At 43.5% G+C, this 22914-nt stretch overlaps 2 protein-coding genes and 1 non-coding gene across 4 annotated transcripts in view; 1 reads left to right on the plus strand and 2 right to left on the minus strand.

The window, feature by feature from the left end:
- Positions 1 to 1609: 1609 nt before the first annotated feature.
- trnat-ugu (transfer RNA threonine (anticodon UGU)) lies at positions 1610 to 1682 on the minus strand. Its single transcript has one exon. It is a non-coding gene; the product is annotated as a tRNA-Thr (tRNA).
- A 1574-nt stretch (positions 1683 to 3256) lies between these two features.
- Positions 3257 to 17420, minus strand: hhipl1 (HHIP-like 1). Of its 2 annotated transcripts, none has more exons than XM_066675817.1 (9): positions 16635 to 17420; positions 11640 to 12286; positions 10874 to 11017; positions 9219 to 9547; positions 8927 to 9053; positions 7722 to 7867; positions 5992 to 6073; positions 5393 to 5475; positions 3257 to 4083 (listed from the first exon to the last, which is right to left on the minus strand). In XM_066675817.1, the coding sequence occupies exons 1-9, from the start codon at positions 16956 to 16958 to the stop codon at positions 3494 to 3496; spliced, it is 2472 nt and encodes an 823-aa protein (XP_066531914.1). In that variant the 5' UTR covers positions 16959 to 17420; the 3' UTR covers positions 3257 to 3493. The 2 variants fall into 2 exon arrangements, with proteins under 2 accessions (XP_066531914.1, XP_066531922.1); XM_066675825.1 differs by having other exon boundaries at positions 16660 to 16800.
- Positions 17421 to 19697: 2277 nt separating this feature from the next.
- The window catches only part of ccdc85ca (coiled-coil domain containing 85C, a), a 65464-nt gene continuing 62247 nt past the window's right edge, over positions 19698 to 22914 (plus strand). Inside the window, exon 1 of the mRNA XM_066675837.1 lies at positions 19698 to 21177. Coding sequence (XP_066531934.1) covers positions 20472 to 21177 — 706 coding nt within the window. The 5' untranslated portion in view covers positions 19698 to 20471. The remainder of the gene's footprint in view (positions 21178 to 22914) is intronic.

Raw genomic sequence — 22914 nt, forward strand, 5'->3', positions numbered from 1 at the left:
TTTTGAGTCGCCAATCCACCTACTACAACATTCCCAAAATGTAAATGTTTTGTGCATGTTAAACATATAAAAAAAGGGAATCCTGAGTGACACAGCAGCCAAAGTGTTGATACGGTCATTGAGATGTTGCCAGTTTGAGCCCTGGTGGAGATTTGGATATCCAAGACAACACATTTGGCTTTGCGTTCTCTGGGTGAGTAAAACAACCCTCTCTCCTCTCATTCAGCACAATTCCAATGAGGAAATGTGAATGGTTAGTTTTTTCCCCTCAAGCATGTTTAACTGTCCAGTTGTGTATTAACAGCAACTAAAAAAAGAAGAGATGGCTTGTTTCACATGTCACAGAGAGAAGCACGTGCTTGTCTCAAGGACAAAAATATAGGTCAAAGAACTAAAAATGGCAAAAATATATTTGATCTAATAGGAATATGCAGGCCTCCTACAGTGTTCCCTACAACTAATCATATTAACCTATTTCTTATTATGTATATACTCTCAGATCATATCGAATAAAGCATTAATAGTGGGGGGGGGGGGGGTGTGGCGAGTTGGTAAATGAGGAATAAAATCACAATAAATGGTGTCCACTGTACTCCCGTCATTTGTTCAGAATAGAGCAGTGCGACACTGCCCTCTGCTGGTGGGAGACTGTTCCTCCAACCCCAGTGACGATGAAGACCATTACCACTTCTACACCAGTAGATGTCTTCATAACTTCACTCTTAAAACACGACTAAGCATTAAATAACAATAAAAATGCATACAATACAATCAAATAAAATACAATAAAAATATTTCAAATTTCATATTAATATATTTCTGTAGCGGGTTTAATAGTTAAAAACTAATATTTCAAAACATAGCCATTTCATAACTTTTTGTAATTAACTGAGTGTGAGGCAGTAATAAACTGGTGTGAGAACTCATAAGATTTGCACTACATCCCATGGCTGGAGTTTAAATTATTTTATTAAAATTGTCAAGTGATGTGCTTTGATTAAAAAAAATGGGAATTTAATAAAATTATTTTTTTTTCTTGGTGTATTGCTGTTTTCTCTAGGGGTACGAGTCTGTATTGTTGTGCAGCCTGTCAAAGACAAATTTTTTGAATCTGAATCTGTTTTCTTCAGTCTTCAAAACTTGAGGAACTGTATAACACTAAACCTAAACCAAGAAAACCTCTACAACATACAAAGAGAGTCAGTAAGGAACTGCAGGGGCCAGACTTTTGAGAGGACTCTGGCCCAAACAGTCTGGCATTACCTACGTGATCAAATGCTCAGCATATCAATGACCCTGTTCAAAGAGGAGATGGAGCTCACAGCACAAAGACATCCTTATTCAAATTAGGAGCCATCTGGTTAAATGTGGAAAGTCTCATTTTGCAAAACAGGCACATATATATATATTTACAGAAGGTAGCCACAGGCTCATTTGCAGCTGTTTCAGACACTACATGTCATGCTTTTCTAACTGTGCGTACACAGTTGAAAGTCGATGTCCATAAATTGCTGAATTAAAAGGCAGTTACACTATGGTTTTGTCATACGGTGTATCTGAATGTGCTTCTAGATTACAATTAAGTCATAGACGATGAAAAATTAAGCCAAGGCCCCAGCGAGGATCGAACTCGCGACCCCTGGTTTACAAGACCAGTGCTCTAACCACTGAGCTATGGAGCCATATCCCAGCGCTGAAAACGGCAGTATAGGAGCTGTAGAATGCGGAAACAGCATATTTTAATATGGTATCGATCGATATTTATATGTTTTTATGTTATAATATTTATGCGTGTATCGGATTCATCGAGTTGCCAACCTATGCTAATTGTTGATGCTAATCATTTCACCCAGTGAAACGCTGCCTAATAAATCGTAAATAAATACTTTTCTCTCAGGTTTAATAGTATTTTGAAACTACCTTTGGATATTACAATAATTTTTAAATTATTTTATAAAAATGAGTGCAAATTAAATCAAGGCTACTTCAAGTTGACTTCCGGGGTCAAATGCTAAGGCTGACTTGGAGACAAGAACGATGGGTGACACTTAAACTTTCGCCAAAAAGGGCAAGGCTGGGTTTCCAAAATGCATCTTAGAACAAAGAATATTCTTAAGTGATAGAGTGAGCATCACACTGAACACTCTCACTCCTTCTTAACATGATCATAACATCGGATAAGATGTTTATGGGAAACTGGGTTCAGATGGTTTGATCAAAGGAGACGATTAGAAACATTAGAATGGTTTTAGTACCTTGAACACTAGTTTCCTGTAAGACACCTATAGGTCATATTAGAAAACCACAAAATGCTTCAATACTCAGTCAGATGAACAGTTAACTCATTAGGATTAAGTGTTAATTCTTGCTTTTTCATAAACTATAATTAAAATTTAGTCTTTTTCTTCCTGTAAAATGCTTTACAATGTGCGATTGCATATGGAACAGACTAGCATTGGAACTTGTCAAAGAAGGCAAGGTGGACATGGCTCTTTTAGCTAAACACTCTTTATTCACGGTTACAACTGAACGCTCACCTTCCTAAAACATCACCATAGCCCCTGGTTCACATTTATAATGGTGTCACCCTCCGCTCCTTCAGTGACACACTCAGGCCGTGTACAGGCACACTTCCTACCACAGGCTCCAGCATGTGGCATTTTCAGGCCTTGAGTCCTAACTTCTTAAAACACCAGCCCATGTTGACTGTTATGCAGTCATGTAACCTGGACCTGCTTTGTGTTCAGGGTGAGCTGCTCCCTCTGACTCATGCAATGCTGGTTGACCACAAGGTGTTGAAGATTCCCTCCAAAACCAGCATACCTTGGCACTGGTTTCTGAGCCAGGACAAATTTACTTCATTATTCTGAACTCAACACTTAGTGCTATTAGCAGCTCTTAAAGAGGGAACTGGGAACTTCACAGTACATTCACTAGTCTGCTACCACTGTGTGGGCGCTGCTGAGCTCCCACATATACTTTAGATTGCTGCTGCCTTCAGCTAGCCGCAAACATTGTGGCCTCTGTCATGTATCATAGCAAAGTAATCTTCACATACACGTGTTGGCTAAAGGGTTCAGAAAATACACACCAAATCAGGTCAAGACAGTTATTGGATAGATCCATGCCAAATTAACTCTCTTAAATTTTTCATAGATTGTGTGACAACAAATATAAAGTTACTATTCTGATTTATTATTATTATTATTATTATTATTATTTGGAAAAAAGAATGAATACTTTGTTGTTATTCACATAATTATTTATTCCGAAATACAAAATAAGATCCAAGTATTCACATAGTTCATGAAATTTTATACAAAGGAAACTTCATAAATGAACTTTTTGATTGGCCACAATTAGCACATCAATTAAAGGTTAGAAACGTTTTTGTTTATCAATCGAATGGATGAGGTAGACCTATGTGCTACTCATGGTTAATGTCTTTCCCCTCTCTCCATATTCATTTTGCACAGAGGCCATTCTGATTTTCCTAATGCTCCACAGCGTCTGAGTTAACACAAACCACACCTGCATCTTCGTAATGGGCACAGTTGTGAATGCCCACGCCTGCATGCTGACAGTCCAAGAGAGTCTGCTCTGTGCCATCACACTGTACATCATCTAGAAGGATCCTCAAATCTTTGCCTTCTCCAAACTCAGCATGTTTGGAGGCCTTGAGTGCATCTTTGAAACCTAGCTGTTTGCAGACAACCACTGCGTTCTTGATGTTCCAGAGGTCATCACAAACTGTCCCCCATTCACCTTTGGCATATATCTCCACTCTTCCACGGTCCAGTCGACCATATTCATCTCCAGTCAGTCTCACAGCGCCACTGTATATGCCACCCTCAGATTTCTGCTTGCCTTTTCTGCGTCTCCCTTTGCGCTGGCGAGCCTGCCTCGGGGCCTTGGTGGTTGTAGTAGTTGGAAATGGTGTGGTCATCACTTTTTCTTCCTCCCTCAGGATATCGAGTAGCTCCTGGAGCCAGTCTCTGGTCGTGACTTGAGGAGGATTTGTTGCATGGACTTTGACAGGGTCCACTTTTGGTCTGCTTGTTGGTGCATCCACACCAATTAATGCTGTGGAAGAGATTGCTGAGTCAGTTAAAATGGCTGAGTCGTTTACAGGTCATAGTATTACCTGTTTCCTGAAATTACCTGTTATGTTAATATTAAAGTAAAATTGACATCAAGACAATTACGATTAAAAAAGTAAGTACAATATTCATTCATTCATTATCTGTAACCCTTATCCAGTTCAGGGTCGCGGTGGGTCCAGAGCCTACCTGGAATCATTGGGCGCAAGGTGGGAATACACCCTGGAGGGGGCGCCAGTCCTTCACAGGGCAACACACACACACTCACACATTCACAGACATTTTTGAGTCGCCAATCCACCTACCAACGTGTGTTTTTGGACCCGGAGGAAACCCACGCAGACACAGGGAGAACACACTACACTCCTCACAGACAGTCACCCGGAGCGGGACTTGAACCCACAACCTCCAGGTCCCTGGAGCTGTGTGACTGTGACACTACCTGCTGCACCACAGTGCCACCCAGATACAATATTTATCATTATTATTATCATCCATGTAATTATCACTATTAATATCAGTGTCATAGAACAGTGCAAGGTATACGTTAAAATAATTTAGTAAAGTGAGATAACTAGCACTACATTTATTAGCCTTCTAACATCTGAAACACAGTCTTAACACATGCTGTTGGTAAATAAAATACAACTTTAAAGTTAGTGGCTTGATGTGAAATGCTCTGTTCTAGAGAAACAAACTGAAATGTCGCCTGATGTCAGAGATATTGTTTTACGACTGTTTTAAGATGAGCTTTTAGCCTAAAGAACAGTTTTCAATGCCTTCCATAATAAAGTGGAATATGCGTGGTATTGTAAGAAAAAACAGTACCAGAAGAAAGTGTATTTGTTTCAATCAGTTATTTAACTTCATGAGAATTTTATTTAAAATATTCCACTTTAAAGTAAAACTAATCTTTTAAAGTACAACATTCTTGCTTTTTAATAAACTATAACTAAAATGTAGTGTCTTTTTCGTCCTGTAAAATGCTTTACGACGTGCGATTACATACGGAACAGACTTCCAATTAATCAATAATACCACAATTTTGAAATGATTTCTTTTCAAAATTCAGTCAAATCACAGTTAATATAATCATGTCCCTCTCAAATGTCCTGTTTCACTTGGATATAAACCATGTTAAGGAAGTAAAATATGATCTTATTTTCTATGCATGATGATATTAAGATTAAATGTAAATAAATAAATAAAAATTAACAAAATCTACAGGCTGCAGTGCATTTTATAAGAACAATGACTTTGCAATGAAGCCTTTGTTAGGCCCAAAAACTTACTTTCCTTTGGCTCAAATCTGATGAGTTTGCTTTTAACTCGAACTGGAATGGGGCTGTAATGACACTTTCTCGGTGCAGCGCGTCTGTAATAAATTGCACAATGGTCTTTATTATGTACCTCTGCAAAACAAGACCTTAAGCAATTATTGATCTCAGCTTCAAAACAAGACAAACAGAAAGAAACCGCAGAATAAAGAAAAAGGATAAAGGAAATTCTTGACTAAATATTTGTGCTGAAGTGAAAAATGAGAACAGAAATCACATTACAGCTGTGTGGAACTTGGCTAGTCCATGTAATCCATGGCAGGGAGGGGGAGATTTAGATGACAGGAGTAAAATCTGCTGCCAAGAGGGGCTTTTCACTTAGCACAGAGTAATATATGCTGCTATTGTTTAATGCAATATTAAGACTCACCTCCAAAGTACATTGAAAATAGCATTAAAAAACTATTATGTTTTCAATTGACTGATTATGCAACTTAATAATAAGCAGATGTACATTCACTTGCGATGCTACTTCTGGAGAAGAGAAAGTGCTGACACTGCACATTCTGAACTGTAGTTGTGGTCTGCATTCAGAGTAAATGCAAAGTCCTTACCGAGAGGGATCCACAATCTTATAAACAACACCAGTTTCTGACGTTGCACTCGGAATTCCAGTGGACATGAAATACAGTTCACCTTAACAGAACAAACAGAACAACAGCCTCGATTACAACATTACCTTTGTGTCATTACAAAACCTCCTATCTCACGAACGCTAGATTTATAGAAGTAGAAAAAACTTTACTTATGTATTGCTTATGTATATTTTTTAAAATAGTTTTTAGTGGAAAATCAACATTAATTTGACAATTAAACTGCTCAGTCCATATATGAACACTAAGCTGCAAAAACAGCTACATTGGAATTGTTCATTCATTATCTGTAACTCTTATCCAGTTCAGGATTGCAGTTGGCCCAGAGCCTACCTGGAATCATTGGGGGCAAGGCGGGAATACACTCTGGAGGGGGCGCCAGTCCTTCACAGGGCAACGCACACTCACACATACGGACACTTTTGAGTCACCAATCCACCTACCAACGTGTGTTTTTGGACTGTGGGAGGAAACCGGAGCACCCGGAGGAAACCCACGCGGACACAGGGAGAACACACCACACTCCTCACAGACAGTCACCCAGAGGAAACCCACGCAGACACGGGGAGAACACACCACACTCCTCACAGACAGTCACCCGGAGGAAACCCACGCAGACACAATGAGAACACACCACACTCCTCACAGACAGTCACCCGGAGGAAACCCACACGAACACGGGGAGAACACAGCAAATCCTCACAGACAGTTACCCGGAGGAAACCCACGCAGACACAGGGAGAACACACCACACTCCTCACAGACAGTCACTCGGAGCAGGACTCGAACCCACAACCTCCAGGTCTCTGGAGCTGTGTGACTGCAACACTAACCTGCTGCGCCACCGTGCCGCCCCTATATTGGAATTAGCTGTTTTTAATTAGCTGTAATAATAAAGTACTATAACATATACACCTTAAGTTATGTCTAAAGCAGTCCATCCCCACCTACTCATGCTATTGTTTTATCTGACAGATTATTTAGCCTCAAAGGGCAGCCGGTGGTTAGGGACCTTGGCTTGTAACTGGAAGGTTGCTGATTCGATCCCCAGAGCTGCCAGGTCATGACTGAAGCCCCTTTGAGCAAGGCACATAACCCCCAACTGCTTCCCGGGCGCCATGGCTAGAGGCATGGGTGCTCACTGGTTGAATGGGGAGAACAATTTCCCAATAAAGTGATTCTAATTCTAAAGGCCCAACCCAGTAAGCACAGGCAGACCAGAGATGTCTAAAAGCATTCATTATGGGATCAACCTGGACTGATTTAAATTATTCCTCAGACTGACGTTGATCCACTTTCCTTATAAACCTTTTTTTCAGGCATCTTTCCAACCTCCATTAAAGGTGTATTTTCAGAAACCATAAACGGAGGATACCACATTCAAAAGAAGTATCTTCTATAAGCCACCAATTCATCTTAAAAAACACATTACAAATTTAACGTTGCCTGCAGTTTATAGAAATGAATGAGGAAATGAAATACCATTATTTTAAATGTAAAAATTAGCTTAGCATAGCAATATTAGGTTCCATACAGTTTTAAACCATTTATATCGTTCCACTATTCATAACCCAAGTGGTTTAAATCAGTGTTAATAAAACAGCTTTTAACCAGACATCTGTTAACTATAAACGAGCTATGGCAAAGTGTCAACAGCCTGTGAGAGAACTGCATGTGCTTTGGCTTCATACCTGCCTCGTCCTCTGCAAAAGAAATTATATACTGGTAGTAGTTATTGATGAGGCCTGGAAATGCACAGGTCTGGCCCATGCCCATGCAGATCTCACTGTAGTCCCATTGCCGCGTGTTCCTGTTCTCCTTTAGGCTCATCAAACGACTGCAGGAGATAAATGTTTAAGTTATTTTACTCAAATAATTTAACCTTCCTCATGTGTTAGCGTTCTGTTATGTTATGTATCTCTTATGTTAATGGTTAGGTTTTGACCCGTGTCTTAAATCAGCCGTAAGACCCCCTAAAAACAATTAAATATCAACCAATTTGTTTCTTTCCTCTTGTTGACCTTGTTATTCTTCTTTATCCATGAAAGGATTGGTTTTAATTGTTCATTGTTGCAGACTGTAAACTGGAGATGTACACGCTACAAAACACCAACTCTAAACTGACTGGGCCTTACGTGTCTGGACATGTCTGTCTTTCCTTGTTTTGTGAAACAGACAAAGATAGAAGCCCCTAACTGAAGCTCGAGTGGTTGTAGGAGGAGCCAGCTGTAAGCTGTTGGTGTAGAGTGTGTTTATGAGTCCAGATTTGGCACTTGCTATTGTTTTCTGATTTAAAATGATACCTGGGTTGAAATTGACCCCAACAACAGAAAAGCCATTTTAATAAAAGCATTTTATAATTTAGTAAAAAAATATATATTATTTTGTTGAAATCGAAGTTCCTGACAAAGTCAAAAAGTCTTGATGCAATTAACACATTTATGGAGCACTTGTGCGCATTTAAAACCTAAAAACGGGTCGCTCAGGACCCTAACACAAGAGGAAGGTTAAACTGGATGAAAGTTCAAATATGGACATGGAGGTAGGATCAACATTTTCAAGACTTTAAACTAGACCATAGAGTGTTGCTGTGAGGATTTGACTGAATTCAGAAATCAGGTACAGATTTTGGACGACTAGTTCAGGATCACAATCACCACGCCACTCCAGCACATGACAAATATACTGAATACAACTCCATCAGTGCTCCTTTCCAAAATGGCGCCGACGACAGTGGCAGCATCTCGAGGTCTTTCTCTTGCTCTTTCTATCTATCTATCTATCTATCTATCTATCTATCTATCTATCTATCTATCTATCTATCTATCTATCTCTCAGACTGGTTCTACCCATCTAACACGTTTAGCATGGTGATATTAAAGTTGTGTGCACTTACCCACTCATAAAGTCTCCAAATATGTACATTCCATTCAGATTGGGATATTCACAGCCTCTGTAGACATATCCTCCCGTTACTGATTTACCCTTTTTATGTGGATATGCATAAATTGGTAGAACATCATCTAAATAGAACAGGCATAATTTATATTGGTAAATCTGGAAATATTTATGAAAGTTCAGAAGCAGGAAAGAGTCCGTCTCTAAAACAGAAAACTAACATTTATTATTATGTATTAGTTATTTATTTGACTGTTTCTCAGTTCTTTTTTGTAACACAGGGTGCCCACCTAGGGAGCTGTTGGAACAGAGTTTCTTGTCATAACAAGAGAAGCCTTCTTTTGCTCTCCAGCCATAGTTCCTTCCTTTCTCCACTATGTCTACCTCTTCAAATTTATTCTGGCCCACATCTCCACAGAAGATGCGTCCCTTGCCCTGCTTTGTGAAAGGGTCTCCTCTGTCTACGGAGCATCTCCACATGTTTCTCACTCCATAGGCGTACACTTCCGGCCGAGCATCATGCTCATTAACAAATGGGTTATCGGGAGGGATTTTGTACAGAGGACCCTTTTCATTGTTGTCAACATCAATCCGAAGGACTTTACCCAAAAGAGCAGACCTAGAGATAAAAAAAACCCAGAAATATTACATTAGTGTAGTCTGAATGAGTATTTGTGGGACGCTGTGGGAAAACAAGACCTGCCTATCCATGGAGACCCCACCTCTGATTGTATAGGACTTAAAGGGTCTGATGCTAACATCTTGGTGCCAGATACCACTGTACAGCTTCAGAGGTCTTGGGGAGTATGTGCCTCAAAAGTCAGTCATCTGTACAATGTTGTGATGATATTAATTAAATAGAAATAATAATGGGCGGCACGGTGGCGCAGCAGGTATTGTCACACAGCTCCAGGGGCCTGGAGGTTGTGGGTTCGATTCCCACTCCGGGTGACTGTCTGTGAGGAGTGTGGTGTGTTCTCCCTGTGTCTCCGTGGGTTTCCTCCGGGTGACTGTCTGTGAGGAGTGTGGTGTGTTCTCCCTGTGTCTCCGTGGGTTTCGTCCGGGTGCTCCAGTTTCCTCTCATGGTCCAAAAACAAACGTTGGTAGGTGGACTGGCGACCCAAAAGTGTCCGTAGGTGTGAGTGAATGTGTGTGTCTGTGAAGGACTGGCGCCCACTCCAGAGTGTATTCCCACCTTGCGCCCAATGATTCCAGGTAGGCTCTGGACCCACCCTGAATTGGATAAGGGTTACAGATAATGGATGGATGAATGAATGTTCAAAGTGGTGGGTACAGGAACCAGATGGAAGCATTCTGTGCTTCTAAACATTCTTTTACACAAAGTTTAAGCAGAAACAGTTATTATTTCAAGTGACATTTGTTGTTTTTAAAGTTTCAAATGCATTTTTAAAGCCATTATGGCATTGTTGTGAGAAATAGTACTGACAGAGAATCAGACTCTTTGGATGTACATTTCTTACCATAAACATGTAGGCAACACTGAGCTTTATTCATTCATTCATTCATTATCTGTAACCCTTATCCAATTCAGGGTCGTGGTGGGTCCAGAGCCTACCTGGAATCATTGGTCGCAAGGCAGGAATACACCCTGGAGGGGGAGCCAGTCCTTCACAGGGCAACACACACACACACACACATATTCATTCACACCTATGGACACTTTGGAGTCACCAATCCACCTACCAACATGTGTTTTTGGACTGTGGGAGGAAACCGGAGCACCCGGAGGAAACCCACGCAGACACAGGGAGAACACACCACACTCCTCACAGACAGTCACCCGGAGGAAACCCACGCGGACACAGAGAGAACACACCACACTCCTCACAGACAGTCACCCAGAGCAGGAATTGAACCCACAACCTCTATTTTTGAAACACTGGTGGAGTTCTCTTTAAGTTGGTGATTGTTTAACGAGACTTACTTGTTCTGCGCATTTCCAAATTTCCCAAAAGGGTCTCCAGCCATGCCACCATCCCCAGTGAAGATGTACAAGTACCCGTCATCAGCAAAGAGAATCTGCCCTCCGTTATGGTTAGAGGCAGGTTCATCAATCTCTAAAATTACTCTGAGAAAGCAGCAAAACATTGTGAGTCATTGGTCAGTAAATAGCAGCTAGGAATAAACATCACAACATGTAACACAAATTATCCTAGAATTAGAAAAATGATATATCATACACAGGAGGTCCTCGGGTTACGTCAGTCCTGAGATACGATGTTTCGTGGTTACGACACATCTCCCATTTACTGTATAAAGCCTTGTTTCAACTTAAGTGGTTTTGCGTCGTAAACGTCGTAACGTGAACTTCGTGTTTGGTGTGCGCGGCGGAAGAATACACGGTTACGCGGCTCGGGACCGAGGAGGATAGGTGTTAGGATAGGATAAGTGCTCACAGTATGTTATTTACATACAGTATGTACGTATGTTCCGACTTACACCGAAAATCGGTTTACGACGCGACGTAGGAACGGATCAACGTCGTAAGTCGAGGACCCCCAGTATTAGTTTACTATATCATTGGAAAACAGCAGCTGTGTGAATATGTAATGATGCATGGAAAAATAGAAATGGTCCAAAACTACTTGGAATAAATAAAAGGCTTTAACATTGACTTCCATTAAAAGTTTAAAGACCTGAAGCTTATCCATAAATGTAAACAGAAGAAAGTGCTCATCAGAAAATCGCACCTTTCAGAACTATGGTCCACCACATTCATATCAGAAGTGGAGATCCGGAACTCAGAGATGCGGATTCTCTCATCAAAGCCCACCTCCACCGAGTAGTAGACATACAGTTTGCCATTGTACTTGAACTTGGGATGGAAGGTGAGTCCCAGGAAGCCTCGTTCATCCCCCTCCCATGGAGATGTCAGCACAGCCTTGGTGATGTTGAGGAACGGCGTCTCCAGCTTGGACCTGTCTGGAAGATACACCCAGACCAAACCGATTTGTTCTGCAACAAAAAACCTGTGGGTGCCATCGTTGGCATGGACCATGGCTAGAGGATTCCTGAGGCCGTTAGCCACTTCCTCCAAACACAGCTGGAGGCAGCCTGTTGAGTCTGCAGTCACTCTGCCCAGATTCTTGTTGAGCTGCTCATTGGTCAGAAGGTGAGGGTAGCAGTAGTCTGGATCATCCAGCTCTACATACCGACAGAACCTGCTACGGTCGTGCTGACGTTCCGACAGGTGAGGGTCGTCTGACAGTAGAGAAACAGTGGACCTGCATTTGGAGTAGAACTGAGAGCAGTAATCCGGGCAGAGTCCAGGAATGGTCCTCAGCGGGGTGCTGGGGTCTTCAGCATCAAAAAGGTGGGCCGCATACGGAGAACATTCCTGATGAGAAGAAACAGGAAGAGCGGGGAGGGGGGCTGAGTTTTGGCTGGGTTCAGTTCACTTCACTGCTCATGTTCTGCACGTCCACAGACTAGTGCACGGCTTAAGCTTTACACTCAGTCGTTTAAAAAGGAAGAACCATCCTGCTATTCGTCTTTAAAGTACTTAGTACTTATGATTTTATTTGTAAATTTGTATTTTACACTTTATATAGTACTTTCATATTGAAAGCAGTTTGTATTTTATTCAGTTGACTTGTAAAAACATTGGAGACGTAACTGAGAGAGGGTTGGATTTATTGGAAAATGGCTTACAGAGACTGAGTAGGAGCATAAACAGGTTACAGAGAATGTTTTCTCCCAAAAACAATCTTCCCCCTAAATCTTCAAGGTTATAAACCAGAGATAAACAGGCAGAGAAAAGACAAACAGCTCTGAGATGAGTCAGAGTGACCTTAGACGAAGTATAACACGGAATAAGTGTGAAATGAAAACATTAATATAACTTCTGCACGTCCACAGAGAAGCGCACCTTTGGACTCAAGCTTTTAAACAAAGTGAAGGTGTTCTGTCTGCTGTTTTACACTTAAGTACTTAGCATTTATGAAAAAAAAAACATGTATATATATTAAAATGACATAGTGATGTTTATATAATACTTTAATTTTTAAATGATTTAGTATTTATATTCTTAACAAACATAGCCTGCATATTATTGCCATATGAAACACCCGGGCTGTTGAAGTGCGCTCAGAAACAACAATAACAGACCAGCCATGAACCAGACACAAAGAGACTTCAGAGATGACGTTAATTACAACACACACTACTACTTTAATAATCATTCATTCATTCATTATCTGTAGCACTTATCCAGTTCAGGGTCGCGGTGGGTCCAGAGCCTACCTGGAATCATTGGGCGCAAGGCGGGAACACACCCTGGAGGGGGCGCCAGTCCTTCACAGGGCAACACACATAGTCACACATTCACTCACACACTCACACCTACGCACACTTTTGAGTCGCCAATCCATCTACCAACGTGTGTTTTTGGACTGTGGGAGGAAACCGGAGCACCTGGAGGAAACCCACGCAGACACAGGGAGAACACACCACACTCCTCACAGACAGTCATCCGGAGGAAACCCACGCAGACACAGGGAGAACACACCACACTCCTCACAGACAGTCACCTGGAGGAAACCCACGCAGACACAGGGAGAACACACCACACTCCTCACAGACAGTCATCCGGAGGAAACCCACGCGGACACAGGGAGAACACACCACACTCCTCACAGACAGTCATCCGGAGGAAACCCACGCGGACACAGGGAGAACACACCACACTCCTCACAGACAGTCACCCGGAGGAAACCCACGCGGACACAGGGAGAACACACCACACTCCTCCCAGACAGTCACCCGGAGGAAACCCACGCGGACACAGGGAGAACACACCACACTCCTCACAGACAGTCACCCGGAGGAAACCCACGCGGACACAGGGAGAACACACCACACTCCTCGCAGACAGTCACCCGGCGGAAACCCACGCGGACACAGGGAGAACACACCACACTCCTCGCAGACAGTCACCCGGAGGAAACCCACACAGACACAGAGAGAACACACCACACTCTTCACAGACAGTCACCCGGAGGAAACCCACGTGGACACAGGGCGAACACACCACACTCCTCACAGTCACCCGGAGGAAACCCACACAGACACAGGGAGAACACACCACACTCCTCACAGACAGTCACGCAGACACAGGGAGAACACACCACACTCCTCACAGACAATCACCCGGAGGAAACCCACGCAGACACAGGGAGAACACACCACACTCCTCACAGACAGTCACCTGGAGGAAACCCACACAGATACAGGAAGAACACACCACACTCCTCACAGACAGTCACGCGGACACAGGGAGAACACACCACACTCCTCAGAGACAGTCACCCGGAGGAAACCCACGCAGACACAGGGAGAACACACCACACTACTCACAGACAGTCACCCGGAGGAAACCCACGCAGACACAGGGAGAACACACCACACTTCTCACAGACAGTCACCCGGAGGAAACCCACGCGGACACAGAGAGAACACACCACACTCCTCACAGACAGTCACGCGGACACAGGGAGAACACACCAAACTCCTCACAGACAGTCACCCGGAGGAAACCCACGCAGACACAGGGAGAACACACCACACTCCTCACAGACAGTCACCCGGAGGAAACCCACGCAGACACAGGGAGAACACACCACACTCCTCACAGACAGTCACCCAGAGGAAACCCACACAGACACAGGAAGAACACACCACACTCCTCACAGACAGTCACGCGGACACAGGGAGAACACACCACACTCCTCACAGTCACCCGGAGGAAACCCACGCAGACACAGGGAGAACACACCACACTACTCACAGACAATCACCCGGAGGAAACCCACGCAGACACAGGGAGAACACACCACACTTCTCACAGACAGTCACCCGGAGGAAACCCACGCGGACACAGAGAGAACACACCACACTCCTCACAGACAGTCACGCGGACACAGGGAGAACACACCAAACTCCTCACAGACAGTCACTGGGAGGAAACCCACGCAGACACAGGGAGAACACACCACACTCCTCACAGACAGTCACCCGGAGGAAACCCACGCAGACACAGGGAGAACACACCACACTCCTCACAGACAGTCACCCGGAGGAAACCCACGCAGACACAGGGAGAACACACCACACTCCTCACAGACAGTCACCCGGAGGAAACCCACGCAGACAAAGGGAGAACACACCAAACTCCTCACAGACAGTCACCCGGACGAAACCCACGCAGACACAGGGAGAACACACCACACTCCTCACAGACAGTCACCCGGAGGAAACCCACACAGACACAGGAAGAACACACCACACTCCTCACAGACAGTCACGCGGACACAGGGAGAACACACCACACTCCTCACAGTCACCCGGAGGAAACCCACGCAGACACAGGGAGAACACACCACACTACTCACAGACAATCACCCGGAGGAAACCCACGCAGACACAGGGAGAACACACCACACTTCTCACAGACAGTCACCCGGAGGAAACCCACGCGGACACAGAGAGAACACACCACACTCCTCACAGACAGTCACGCGGACACAGGGAGAACACACCAAACTCCTCACAGACAGTCACTGGGAGGAAACCCACGCAGACACAGGGAGAACACACCACACTCCTCACAGACAGTCACCCGGAGGAAACCCACGCAGACACAGGGAGAACACACCACACTCCTCACAGACAGTCACCCGGAGGAAACCCACGCAGACAAAGGGAGAACACACCAAACTCCTCACAGACAGTCACCCGGAGGAAACCCACGCAGACACAGGGAGAACACACCACACTCCTCACAGACAGTCACCCGGAGGAAACCCACGCAGACAAAGGGAGAACACACCAAACTCCTCACAGACAGTCACCCGGAGGAAACCCACGCAGACACAGGGAGAACACACCACACTCCTCACAGACAGTCACCCGGACGAAACCCACGCAGACACAGGGAGAACACACCAAACTCCTCACAGATTTTAATAATCAATACTTTCAAATCTGTTCCTTTAAAGAGCTCGTATTCTGTATTTTAACATTTTCTAAAGAGCCCATAATCCACGTTTTTTTTATTTCATTTTGTTGCTGAGGTTGACATAGTCATGATTCACTTTCACATGACCATGTTCTAACCCTTCTTCAGACATTTGAAATAAATGGTTCCTGTTCCTGATTTTTGTTACTCTGCCCATAAGACTGAACTATATATGACCCGAGGGCTGTTCCACAAAACAGGATTTCTCTGTTTAACAGATGGCTTCAAGCTTCAAGTCAAAAGTGTCGAGTGTAGAAGGAGTTGAGGGACAAAACTCCTGGACAGTCCTCAACTCTGGGCTTAAGTTTTCTGGATAAATCCTGCTTTGTGGAACAACCCTTGGACATTGATTCCTTAAAAGATAAAAAAAGGCCAGGCTGTAACCTCTGTATGAATGGGCGGGGCTATGTTGCTGTCCATTCAATAGATGGAAGTATCCCATGTAAATACGCTGTTATTTGTGACGTCACAAAAACAGGGGATTCAAAACAAGCTGGTTTCGCGACTTCTTATCTACTGAAAATGAATGACACTGCTTTGGAATAATCTACGGCAGTCGGGATTTGACAGAGGTCCTTTAATTTGAGCTGTTACTGTCAGAAAAGACAAAAGAGCGCTAATAAGCACTCAGTCACGTCAACACTTTCACTGCAAGCAGGGCACTACTGACCTGGCAGATGAGGTCTTGGACGTACCCTGCACAATTGGCGTAGCCGTAGTAGTCGAAGTTGTCCATGATCTTGTAAAACTTGGTCATCAGCTCCTGATCTCTGGCGTAGTCGCAGCAGCCGAAGTGTTTGTACATGACACAGAACTGGAGCTCCTTCTGCGGCTGGAAAGGAGGCTTAAAGTCCAGGCACTGAGGATGCAGGAGCACCGGTGCTGCCCAAAACCCAAGGAAACCCAGCAGGACCAAAGGCAGGCGCACCGGAGCGCACAGGAATCCGCCACAGCAGCACATACCGCCTCGTTTAGTTCGAGCGCAGCTGCACATCCATGAACAAGAGCGCGCGTTACGCAACTGGGCACCAACCTCGGCGCGTCCTCGCTGCACTTTTGCACTTTGGCCGGATCAGTCAGCGGCCACAGAGCGAGACCCAGGCAAAGGTCACTGCGCTTTGTTTGCGTGTTGACGCGCAGCTCTGCTTTATCTCCCGCGCCATCTGTCTGTTTTCCTCCCTCTGACTCATCCCCCAATTTCTTTATTTGGTCTGCAACACATTTCTGACATCACGCTGGAACAGACCTCCCGCACGTGCCTCGTCTTCTGCACTCAGTTCCAGCGTCTCACTTTCTACGCTCTGCTTTCCTTGCGAAGGCTCCGTTTCCTCATGAACTCACCGTAGCTTCCTCGGCAGAATCTCGGGAGACTTATGTAACTACAGTTACACTTTCCCGACATCCACGCTTTCGCTTTCAGAGTCTCGCCTTGACGGTCACCTCCTCTTTTTCCCCGTCCTTCATTCCGCTGTGTGCTGCTCTGGAAAATCTTCAGCTCTGTCTGCTAAACTCAACACGACGAGACCGAACAGCTGCTTCTGCTTTAACACAAAACTCTCAGCAGACTCCATGGATAAAGTACCCACCCACCACTGATCCCAGTCATTTTACAATCTTTTTACCAGAATGACAGTTTTTTTTTTCCCAAGAAAAACAAATTCCCAAAATGCCTTGACAGGATTGGTCCCTTAGGTTTGTGATGTAAGAAGCCCTGGCTTTCTGAACCTATGTTTTTGTGACTGTGGTTGGACACTGCACGTTCAAAGTAGAAATGCCCAGCCATGGCATTGACTGCTGATTTTGAATATGTCTTATAAACACTACAGAGGCAACGATAACAGGGTTAAACCCTTGGTTTTCATTGGAGGGGGTTTTAAAAAAAAGTATCACTCTGTTCTACTTTAAACCAAGTTTAGTCTGTGGTGAAATGGAGTGTTCTTTTGAGGTAAACAGTAAAAAAACTGGCTCCCTAATTCAACTTTTGTTAAGCTCAGTGCACCCAAACATAACCAATAACATCCTTTTATATTATGTGTTCCTATAGATGAAAAATGATTTAATTCTCACTCATAATCTTGAGGATCCTTCTCTCCCACTGCTGGTGCTGTACAGGACTGATCTGCACTGTGGAGCTATTTTGATTTGCTTTGGATATAATCATTAAAGGCTAAGCACCACTTAATGGACCTCGATGAATATTTCACATTATTGTAGTTACTGACAGATATAAGTATGAATACAAATAAAAATAGCTGCTTAATTTGCTTTAAAACTGACAATTTTATTAAATTGACGGAAAAACCCGAGCTCGCTACGGAAATTCTTGAACGCAACCGTGACGTCACTGGTGGACAACAGCTGAACAACGCCGCGGTAAAAAACCGTTATGACTGACTGTTAAGACAGTATCTAGCTAAATAACCAACATTATGGACCAACGGTCTTTTAAACTTTATTCCTTGAATTAGTAAGAAATAACATGTTTTCTCACTATCAATAAACACAAGTTAGGAACTCAAATTCCACTGTATTTATTTCCCAGTAAACAAGGAACGTCCCTGGACGTTCAAAATAGGTCTAAAAGTAGTCTGTCCGTCAAGGACATATTTTAAACGTCAATGGAAAATTCATAAGTCCAAAATCCATCTTAATAAGTTAGTTAAGTGGTGACCAATCGATAACGTCAGTGGACGTCCAAAACGCGTTTAATACAAGTAATTTATTTCGGGACCAATTAATAACGTCAATGGACGTCCAAAATACGTCTAATAGTCGTCTTTTCAATGTCTGTGTTTGGACGTCTTTTTAACTTTCATTTTCAACCTTAAGAGAACGTTGAATAGACGGCAGTCATTACGTTATTTCAACGTTGAATCAACAGCTAAATGTTTGCTGGGTATGTTTGACACTTACATATAGTTTGTGCTTAGCCTTTAAATAATAATTAAGGTTGTTAATTATTGTTAGATTCAAATGCAGCTCAAAATGCTTCACAATGTAACAAAATTAAATGAGAGCACAGACAGAAAATTCAAGTTTGTTTTTAAAATATATTTTTGATAAGTTAAAAATGATCATAAATGGATTTAGGAACTTGACGTAGCATTTCCATTTTGAAACAGCGGTGTTCCTAACACTTTCTAAAACAGGGATACTGACGGCCATTTTTTATGACATCATAAACAGAACAAATCCTTTCAAATCTTTAATGCGGTTTAATGCAGTTGCATTAAAGACACTTTATATCCTTGTAAGCAATTTTTAAATCTGTCATTCCGATGATTAGTTTTAGTTTTATCCACAGCCAAAAATGTTCTCAACAGTTCTAAATTGATGTATACATTTTGCCCACTAGGTGGAGATATATTACCACATTACACTTAAAACAAACCGATCAAAATCTACAAATCAGACGCTGCAGAAATAAATACCAATTTTCTTATTGAAAATCTAAATATTTGACGTAATACATCCATTAATTTGTCACCGCTATTTATAAACGTCATATTTATTCACATCTGCATGGATTAAACCTGTCAAAAAAAGCACAAATTAATAACTAAATAAATGTTAATGACATCGTGTACGTCACTAAAATAATAATAAGAGGAGGTGTAGGCTCTTATGTTACTGACTGAATAATATTGATCCCATTCAGTTATAGCTGTTTCCCACTTGCTGCTAAATTGTGGCCACTGTCTCTTTAAGGGAGCTCAATCTGGCAGCTTCAGTGAACTGCATGGCTAAAGCCTGCCCACCTCTCGCCATCAGATCAGATCCTACCTGCTGCCTGAGCTCCGTGGAGCTGAGAGCCTCCTCTTGAACGTCCACAGCTCCAGGCACATGCTCGGATAAGAGAGAAAAAAGAGAAAACAGCCCAGAAAACAGGGAGGAATCTGGTTTTGGGCAGTGTTTATGAGTAGATGATTTTACAGTGTGTGAAGGTAACCGGGGCTGGTTGTTGTCAATTCCTGCGCGATGCTTGGAAAAAGTTTCTCAGCAATATTCCCCTTTTGGAGCCAAATTGTGGATTGTAGTTGAGTGTGTAAGTAACTGGTGTTTATTTGGGGGTCTGGGTGAATTCCCTGGGTTGTGAGGACGGTTTAACGCTGAGGATATTGAATGGTTTCGATGCGAACGCTGCTTGTACCTTCCCAATACCATCTGCTGATCCAGGGTCAGTCTACTGCACAGGAGCAGGGCTCATCTCCTCCCTGTTCCTCGTCTAAGCTCTGATCTGAAGTGGAACCAAACGAGAAGACGCTTGAAAGCTTATCATTTGCATCCAATTTTTCTTTATAACTGTATTTTTTGGGGACACAGTCATTATACCTTGAGATACAGCAAGCAGATTCTCTTTTTGAGGTTGTCTAGAGTTCTCTTTGCCTTCCCTAACTTGCTTTCTGGACCTGGATTCTCAACATCATGGATTTGTTTGTAGGTCTAGCTAGGCACCATTAGGTCTTTTATATTCATTGCCTAGATCACTATCAAAGGAGGTGAGAATATGGCAAAAAATGTCCAAGATGACCTGAGGGACGATTTAGGAAAGATAACCGACGAGGAGCTCTTTAGACTCAGCAAAGATGAGCTGGTCAGGAGGCTCCGAAAACTGGACGCCGAGAAGATGAACCTGATGGTGGAGCACGGGAACATGATCAAGGATGTCAACAGGAGGCTGCAGGTGCATCTCCACGAGATCCGCAGCTTGAAGGAAGTGAACCAGAAGCTGCAAGACGACAACCAAGAGCTCAGGGAGCTGTGCTGTTTCCTGGACGATGACCGGCAGAAAGGTAAAAAACTGTCTAGGGAATGGCAGAGGTTCGGCAGGTACACGGCCAGCGTCATGTGGAAGGAGGTTGGTGTCTACCAGCAGAAGCTGAAGGAGCTGGAGGCCAACCAGGACTCTATCATGCGTGAGAACTTGGAGCTGAAGGAGATCATCCTGATGCTGGAGGAGGAGAGGAATGGCGCCGGTTCCAGGAGCTCCATAGACAGTCAGTCCAGTTTGACCAACTTGAACGGAGGCTCTAGTAACGTGAGGGACGTGGGAGATGGAAGCAGCACTTCCAGTACAGGCAGCGCCGGCAGCCCAGATCACCATCACAGTCATGGTCATAAACCTGCTGAGAACAAGGTAGCGTCCATCAGGAGATCTATGGATGACCTCTCCACCAACCATCTTCACAGGAGCATCCCCAATGGACTGAACGGTGAGTAAACAGCTGTTTTCAGAAAGCTTTTAGTGAGAGTGCTGCTCTTCAATGATTTATTCCAAATAGACTTGCACTTCCATCCATTTTGTCTTTGTGGATGTTTTCTTCTACACTTTACGCAGTACATAACACAATGCAACTCAGATCTCCAGGGTCCTGGGGTTGTGGGTCTTCCCCTGTGTGTTCTCCCTGTGTCTGGGTGGGCTTCCTCCAGGTGTTCTGCTTTCCACCCACAGTTCCAAAACACATGTTATGTAAACTGGCTGTGCAATAGTGTACAAATTGTGTGTGTGTGTGTGTGTGTGAGTGAGAGAGAGACTGAGTAAGTGCCTGATGCCCTGTGACGTACTGACAGCCTATTCCGTGTGTTTATCTCAGTGTTTCTGTGTAGGCTCTGGACCCACCGCGACTCTAGACAAGATGAAGCAGTTACAGAAAATGAATGAATGACTTTATTGTGCATTTTATTCTATTTACATCTTCCAAAAAATGCCCAAATTTATTATAATTTTATACGTTAATGTCTCATTCAATAAACATCAGGAAAAGGGGTAAGATGTTGGGGTTTTCTGTGTGGCTAAAAAGCCCTAAACATATATATATCTTCAACAGTTTGTGGAGGCACTTGGCTAAAGAGGTGATGTGAGATGCCTTCAGTAATCTCCCTGGAGTAACCAAGGAAACGCGGCATCACCCATGGACTTGTGCCTTTGGGTTTACTTTGTATACAAGGCTGCATTTGCACATGGCCCTATGAGACGGCTTTTAAACTGAGCAGGCTGGCTGTACAGATGGCACCGCACTAATTACCTTGGCCTCTGAAGTCAGACCTAATGGGGATTTAACACTCTTGGTCGCTTTGGACCCATTTGTAAACTCAGTCAACAGGTCATCAGATACCTCACTGAGAAATGAGGGATGCCATTCTGAAAGTCTGAGGTGTGAAGATGATTGTTTGTGTAGTAAGTTTTTCAACCAAAGAAAAATCCCACTCCCTTGACCAGTGTTCTGCCCCTGAAGGAGACCCCGGGCATGTTTAGAGAGGCTGAATCAACAGCTCCATTTTTCATTTTGCCCAGAGTGTGGGTCAATGCATGAAGAGGAAATGTGGTCGCAAATGACCTCAATGCTATTGGAACACTTCAATAGATATTGCAGGAAAGTTTAATTCTGTGGCTACTGTGTTTCGAATGCGATTACAAACTGACCCTGTTTGCATGCGTTTTGTTTGCTGACCCGTCCCTGCGTGTGGGATTAGTTACTGATACGGTGCAGAGCAAACTGTTCCTGTGTGCTCAGTGATCAGGGAGGGTTATGTGATGCACCTGATGTGTTGTGTTTACCATCTTTATGGTCATTACCCACCAAAGCAGGCTATAAAACGTTAGATGTGGTTTGGGTTATTTGCTTTACTGCTGGGTGTTAGGCAAAACCGTTCTGTTAGAGTCTCGATGTGTCTTGTCACGTCACATTCGCCCTTTTAACCTTTAAAACCGGTGTGTACATTTTTTCAGAGCACATTCCTATAAATTAACCCTATGGCGGGGCTTTAAGTGACTCTTCGTCAACCGACTGCGCGGCAGACACACATCAAAAGAATATTTTTTCATTGATGTTATTGTTCTGTTCATATTTATAGACTTTGCTACGATCCAATGCAATCGGCTTCAGTCAGATTACAAGTATCTGTTAAGAGCAACATACCCAAGGACACTTATTTGTGAAGTGTGATGG

Source organism: Hoplias malabaricus, chromosome 1, assembly GCF_029633855.1.
Source record: "Hoplias malabaricus isolate fHopMal1 chromosome 1, fHopMal1.hap1, whole genome shotgun sequence".
In the NCBI taxonomy this organism is placed as follows: domain Eukaryota; kingdom Metazoa; phylum Chordata; class Actinopteri; order Characiformes; family Erythrinidae; genus Hoplias; species Hoplias malabaricus.

What these genes read in the sequence shown, in the direction of transcription:
- hhipl1 (XM_066675817.1), bottom strand. Translation starts at nt 16,958, where the DNA reads ATGTGCAGCTGCGCTCGAACTAAACGAGGCGGTATGTGCTGCTGTGGC. An exon ending in CTGTTCCAACAGCTCCCTAG is followed by an intron (nt 9,054 to 9,218) that starts GTGGGCACCCTG and finishes TGTTCTATTTAG; the next exon opens with ATGATGTTCTACCAATTTAT. An exon ending in TTTTGCAGAGGACGAGGCAG is followed by an intron (nt 6,074 to 7,721) that starts GTATGAAGCCAA and finishes TGTTCTGTTAAG; the next exon opens with GTGAACTGTATTTCATGTCC.